Source organism: Rhagoletis pomonella, unplaced genomic scaffold (genome assembly GCF_013731165.1).
Source record: "Rhagoletis pomonella isolate Grant_MI unplaced genomic scaffold, Rhpom_1.0 Rhpom_scaffold_03180, whole genome shotgun sequence".
Taxonomy (NCBI): Eukaryota; Metazoa; Arthropoda; class Insecta; order Diptera; family Tephritidae; genus Rhagoletis; species Rhagoletis pomonella.
Window position 1 is genome coordinate 15,999 of NW_023461733.1, and position 7,580 is coordinate 23,578.

The 7,580-nt window shown below is 37.8% G+C and overlaps 1 protein-coding gene across 1 annotated transcript; it reads right to left on the minus strand.

Moving 5' to 3' along the window:
• Window positions 1–426: 426 nt before the first annotated feature.
• LOC118754004 (transcription factor mef2A-like) lies at window positions 427–1,049 on the minus strand (the record flags this gene model as incomplete). Its single annotated transcript, XM_036488877.1, has 1 exon — window positions 427–1,049. A coding segment is annotated over one exon (623 nt), but the record flags the coding sequence as incomplete, so codon positions are not given.
• Between the last annotated feature and the right edge of the window lie 6,531 nt (window positions 1,050–7,580).

Sequence of the window (7,580 nt, forward strand, 5' to 3'; positions counted from 1 at the left end):
AAAGAATAATCGTGAAATATGATTTAAATTTAAACAAAAAGCTTTAACTAATACAAAAAATATGCAGATTATCGTATAGCTCAAAACGACACTGAAAAATATTAAGCTTTACCTCGCAATTATGAGGAGTGTCATAGCATCTCAACTAACCGCCCAATTTGCACCCACCATTTATCTTCAGCTTTTACCCCAGCCTTCAATTCTCTCTCGTGCATTGTTGTTTATTTAATTATTATACTTTTTGAATTTAATTTCTTTGTTTGTTGCACTCGCCGCTTTGCCTTTCTGTAGTCTTCGTCATCTTCGTCACAGCCAAATATTTACCGTATTATTTATATATATAGGAGATACATATATAAATACGTGGATATTGCACGCAGCTCCGCAACTTCACCACTTCGAAGCTGGTCGTCTCATTGAAAGCGTTCAATTTATTGTCTTCTGATAAATCGTGTTCTTATTATAGTTTTCACTTAATTGCTGTTGTATGGAACACAAGTCATCGATACCGACAGTAGCGTTGGCTGTTGAGTCGCTGCTAGAGTGATTGCCCATCAAATTATCGGTACCAGCTTCATTAGCGACCGCATTGGCATTGTTGCCATTATTGTTGTTACTGTCATTGGTAGTAGCATTGCAATTGTCAGACGATTGTTTATTGTTGCTACTACCATTGATATTATTATTTGATTTGTGGGCGCTACTATGGTTGGCACGCAGGTTTGCCAAAAATTTCTCTTTGAAAGTATTCGCCGAGTACTTGTGTTCGATGAATGTGGGTGAAATGATGGGCGGGTGGTTGAATATAGGCGGATTAGTATAGTTATTGCCGCCACTTGAAGTATTCAATGAAGTGCCATTGACGCTGACAGCCACGGTAGAAACAGGAGGAACACCGATAACTGCAGCAGGAGGGCGATTGTTGGTCGCTGCTAGTACTGCATTGGTATGAGAATAGATGCTGATGTTGGCGTTGGCGATTGACGAAGCTGCAGTGAGCAGATGCCCGTTCAAGGGCATGCAGGCGGTAGTTGTTGCATTTATTTGTTCTGGAAACAACAAAAGAGAGCAGAAAAAGAAAAGAAATAAAAGTGAACCAAAACAAAACGGAAATAGGAAAAGGATAGACATAAACTTAAAAGAATTCTAATTGTAAAAGAATTTTATAGTAAATCAATTTGTAGAATATTATATTTAACTATAAAAGGAAGTGTTAAATGCTTCTACCGTTTCATAACTTGATTTGACATATTAAACTTAAAACTTTTTTATCGATAAATCTTGGATGAAACTGTAAATATTATCACAGTACTTGTCTTTGACTGAGATTGATTTTCAGTCAGATACTATCACGTCAGGAGTATTTTTTTCAAAATTCTAATACTGTTACAAATAACTGGGAGCTGATTTTGGAGTTGATCAATTGATGCACTGTTTTTTATACCACATGTCAGTGAGCGTATTTTCACTGAAAACATAAACCGAGGAATCAGGAATATGCAATGAAAACAAGCGCCAAAAGCATTTCACCATTATTAATACAATAAAGAAGTTTCATAAAATATATTTTTTAATTAATAAAAAAATAAATGAGGTAGTAGTCGAATAAGTAAATTAAAATATATTTATTCAAAATGAATAAGTTTATGCAGTTTAAATTTCCCCTACTCGTGATATTTAACGAAAATGGAAAAAAGTGAATTTGTACTGATTGAGCATAATTTTTTCCGTAAAAAAAAAAACCATCATCGAAACCAAGGAAAGGCTTGATAAATACTATGGGGAGTTTGCACCTTCAATATAAATGGTTAAACATTGATTTACTGAGTTCCGTTGTGGTGGTACCAGCTCAAGTGGCGCCGAACGTTAAGGTCGCCCAAAAGAGATCGTCGCGCCAGAAACCATCGATGAAATCCATGAAATAATATTGGACGATCGGAGAGTGCAGGTGCATGCATGTATGAGGTGGCTTAGGCTGTAAGCATCTCAACTGAGCGGTTACATCACATATTACACGTATATTTAGATATGAAAAAAACAATCCGCGCGATAGGTGCCGCAATCGCTCACACTCGACCATAAACGCAACTGTGTGAGAAGTACTTGGCGCTGTTCAGGTGCGATACGAACGAGGTTTTGTACCGTTTTGATCGTCAATCAACAGTGGATTTCTCCGGGTGAACGTGCTCACAGTTTGTTGGAATATACGCGGCGTCATTTACATCGATAACCTTGAAAAGGATAAAAGGGATCACCGGGCGAATACTACTCGGAGCTTTTGCGCAGATTCAGTATTGACTTGAAGCAGAAACGACAGCATTTGGCGAAGAAAAAACTACTGTTAGATCAAGACAATGCACGGGTGCACAAGTGTGTAGTCACCATGTAAAAAATTCATAAATTGGGCTACGAACTGTTTCCCAACCTGAAAAAAATGTCTGGACGGTAAGAGATTTGGATCGAATGAAGAGCTCATCACTGAATCAAAACGCTTAATTTGAGGGCCTTCATATTGACGGATTAAAAAAAAAATTAAAAACGGTGAAATAAAACGATTTTTCGCCGCAATATATATATTTTTTATTCAAAAAACCACAGACTATTCAAATACGGTTAATATTAAAAAAAAAAATATCGACATTCACTGAACATAGAGTTCGATCAGGTGGGCGTTCAACATCTAAAAATACTTTTTTTTTTTTCAATAGCAAACGAATGTATATTTTTCATACACGCGAGGCTGCCGCGAACGGCGTAATCGACTCGTCGACATTGCAGTCGAGGGTGTCAACGGCAGATAATTTTGAGGTGGTATCGGGCATAAACTTAACGAGAGGGAAACGTTTAAAAAAGAAAATGAGGCGAAAGATAGTTTTTTGAAATATAAAGCAAAAAACATTGACAGAAGTGTTAATATAAGTGGAGCCTCTGAGGTTAGAAAAAAAAACCGTAAAAGCACATGAGAAAAACATGGATAATGAGGAAAGTACCGTCAATAAAATGGCAGAAGAGTAAGTGAGACAATGGATAGCGCGACAGTTAACGGTACAAATAAAAGTACAGCAGCACATTGAACAGTGACGGACAGAGTTGTATAGACACCCACAAAATATTCTTGGTGATGTCTTTGTTTTAATTGATGCAAGAAATTGCGAAGGATAACAGAACCAATAGTGGTAAATCACTATAAGATCAAATCAAAACCCTATAGATTTAAAGATATGGACCGAATTAACGGGTGATTTTTTAAGAGCTTGATACCTTTTTTTTTAAAAAAAAACGCATAAAATTTGCAAAATCTCATCGGTTCTTTATTTGAAACGTTAGATTGGTCCATGACATTTACTTTTTGAAGATAATTTCATTTAAATGTTGACCGCGGCTGCGTCTTAGGTGGTCCATTCGGAAAGTCCAATTTTGGGCAACTTTTTCGAGCATTTCGGCCGGAATAGCCCGAATTTCTTCGGAAATGTTGTCTTCCAAAGCTGGAATAGTTGCTGGCTTATTTCTGTAGACTTTAGACTTGACGTAGCCCCACAAAAAATAGTCTAAAGGCGTCAAATCGCATGATCTTGGTGGCCAACTTACCGGTCCATTTCTTGAGATGAATTGTTCTCCGAAGTTTTCCCTCAAAATGGCCATAGAATCGCGAGCTGTGTGGCATGTAGCGCCATCTTGTTGAAACCACATGTCAACCAAGTTCAGTTCTTCCATTTTTGGCAACAAAAAGTTTGTTAGCATCGAACGATAGCGATCGCCATTCACCGTAACGTTGCGTCCAACAGCATCTTTGAAAAAATACGGTCCAATGATTCCACCAGCGTACAAACCACACCAAACAGTGCATTTTTCGGGATGCATGGGCAGTTCTTGAACGGCTTCTGGTTGCTCTTCACTCCAAATGCGGCAATTTTGCTTATTTACGAAGCCATTCAACCAGAAATGAGCCTCATCGCTGAACAAAATTTGTCGATAAAAAAGCGGATTTTCTGCCAACTTTTTTTGGTAATAAAATTCAATGATTTGCAAGCGTTGCTCGTTAGTAAGTCTATTCATGATGAAATGTCAAAGCATACTGAGCATCTTTCTCTTTGACACCATGTCTGAAATCCCACGTGATCTGTCAAATACTAATGCATGAAAATCCTAACCTCAAAAAAATCACCCGTTACAAAGATAGACCATACCCTTTATAAAGTAGCATTAAATGCGCTTTTGTCGCAAACAATGTCTTGTTAAATGATCAACTGAAACAAACGGGTCTAAGAGCCTTCATTTCAAGGACGGCTTTTGAAACTTATGGTGTTATCAGGGGCGTTCATGTTGTCAGCATTTCTACATGGGTTAGTGTAAACCAACATGTTTACTGCTAGTATTAAGTCATGTTTGCTGTAAGCACTAATGTAAATAGCTCTTAAGTTTATACGAAATTAGTATTTAAGAGAAGGTCAGAGTCTGTTCAGACCATAAGGATTGTTCTTAGCAAATATAAGAGAAGTTGAGTTTTATTTGATACCACTAAAATCTGATAAATTACATCAGAAGTGGTCTGCAAAACCATTGCATAGATAAAAAATGGAAAGTAAAAACATAAGCGCTGAGAGTTATTCACTGTTGCAGCTGAAGACCTGGTGCACGGCCGTTGGCACAAGCCAATTTTAAGAACAATAACACAAATGATGGTGGGAATAACGGTGCAAACAACGACAGAATTTTAAGAAGCAACAATATTATTGACGACGACAACGATGGAGTGTGTTTTCGAAGCGGCATGGTTTGGTACGTAAGCGGCACTTTAGGGCGTCGTCCAGTAAGGCACGCCGAAGACAGCGATAGCGGGAGTTGTACTTAAGCAGAACAATTATCCGTTACCCGCTGAAAAAAGAAATGGAGCTCCTTAAGCGACAAAAGGCTCTGCTTGAAAAAGATAAGCAAATGGCGGGTACACACGAAGAAAGCTTGAACGCAGTCTTAGGTTCCAAAGTCGAATGTGGGTGCCGGAAGAAAATTTCACAAATTATTATAATGACAAGTTCGCCCTAAGAGCGGATTTGAACATAAGCTATGAAGAATTCGCCGACTACCTCGCTGAAGGAACTCCAGACAAGCAACTCCGGAATGAAGAAAGATCGCACAATTTTATGTTACCAAACGAATTTGTGAAAGCATTCTGCTCATATTACATTGCCGGAACGCACAGCATTAAAGCAACGCACCGATGAACGTCTAAGGTGCTACAAATTTAATTGTTCAGGCCACCATTCCAAAGACTGCAGAAAGCCAAAGAAGTATGACCAGTCGTAACAAATAACTAGGTAATATAGCGTAGAATCAGGAGAGTAAGCATTTTAATGTATATAGTACTTAGGCAATCATGTTTATTGCGATGGTCAGAGCCTGTTTAGACCATAAGGATTGCTCTTAGCAGACATACTCTGTCTACACCCTTTGGAGTGTGTTCAGTCAAAAATGCAATGCAATGTAGGTACATAAGGGCTATTCGCGATCCGGTGCAAATGGCCTAGCATCATTGCATTGCAAATTTGTATTGCAAATTATTTGCAATACACAAACAAAATACACGCATTTGCATTTGTCATGGCTTGGCAAATTTGCAATACCGAAAATCCATAGCATAAATATGCTATGCATTGCATTCATAAACAAAACCAAAGCTGATGCACAAAAAGTGTTTTGCAAAAGCTTTACCATGACAGTTTAATAAAGGTCGCTCACAATCCATGGCATATTTCTGCAATTGCATAAATTTGTCAGCTCTTATGCACCGAATCGCGAATAGCCCTATAGTTTTTTGTGTATACTAAACTAAAAGTAGAGTTCTATATTCCACCTCTTAGACAATGCCGTCTAGCTCATACACAATTTTCTTGTAAAAAAATGTGGGAACACTGAATGTGATGCAATGCAATGCCACCAAAAATGTATTTTTTGTTATAGCGCTGTTTATGTGTTATCCGATAGGAGAAGGAACAGGAAGTCAACCACATCAGGGTTGCCAAAAGGAGTTCAAGACGCGAAACTTTAAAAACGTATTTTCCAGAAAACTCAAACAGATTTGACCTGCTGACTATGGAGGATGCCGACTTTGGCCCACTAATGACCACTGGTGACCCTTTTAGAGATACAGTACCACCGCTAAAAAGTTGTACTCCGATGCCAATCAGGCCAGGAATGTTCGAAGTCGGCCAGTTTCACCAAGAAAACTACTAACGTATCACAGTCTGTTTTAGGTAAGCCCGCATACCTGAAGGGGAAGGTATCTGAGCTAGAAAAACTGATAACAGAACTGTTTAAGGATTTACATAAATCAGGCAACTAAAGATACTACCTTAACGAACTTTTGTCAATCATTAAAGGCCAACATCAACTCCATTGAATGCTACATAAACCACAACCGCAGCATAGGAATATAATTAATTTTAATATACCTTTTTTTCTTATTATTACGTACTAATAGTTCGTACTTGCACCTTGAAAACAAATTTAACAATTTGGGGCACGCTTTTTCCGCCAAATATTCAAACGAATCCTTTCAACGCTGAGAATGAGAGTCCTCACGTAAAAGATCTCGATTTGAAGATTTAAGACTTTATTTACGCTTTAGAAAGGTCACTATACAAAGTCACCTTCAAAAATACGTATGCTGCAAACAATTTTTTAACTGACAACGCGACTTTCTTGCAAAGGCAAGCTAAGCTGCAGGATTTGCGGTAATGCAAAGTATAAACGCTCTACTTGCAGTGTACAAACAGGCTTGGATATACAGCCAAGGATAAAAACGGCTGCCCTTAGTGGGTAAAAAAGGAAAATGTCAATAGAATTAAAACTATTAAAAAGGTGTCTAGAAATTACGTACTGGACAAGTACTACCCTAAAAACACTATTAGATTTGAAATCGTTAGACGATGAGGGGTCAACTTCCACGGACTTAACAACAATAACGTGGATGTAATGAATACAAATATAAATAAAAAATATGACAAAAAAAAATCTTCCAATTTTGTAGCTAAAACGCGCTGCAAAATTAGTAAAACCAGCAGCCAAAGAATTTGCAATACGCTTTGCAGTAGTCAGCGGCGTTTTCAATTCCCCGAAATACCAAAATAGTTTCATATCCGAAATGGAACGTTTAATATCAGAGATGATTAGAATAACTCAAAAATCAATAGCACGCTGACCACGAGTAGTCACTACAAAAGCATAGTTGAAACAGCCTCCGGCAACGGCGCAGCAAGGGAAGGTGTAGGTAGGTCTAGCATTAATAAAAATACTTTGTAATTTTCCGTTATAATTAAGAACACAATAAAAGAGCACGGGTCCCCAAAGCATATATATTTTTTTTAACTTCTAAGCAGTGTAAGTTGTAACTGGCACCCGAGCAGGGATCAACGCGAGTTAAGGAACGTTTTCATTATCCCAGTGACGTACTAAAAACATCAAAACATCTTTATCAGTAGCAAACAAAACAACAACTAACATCAAAACATCTTCATCAAAGCAAAAAAAAAGGTATCAAAGCAATATGCATGTACTCGGTATAAATAGTAGTAAGTGAAAAA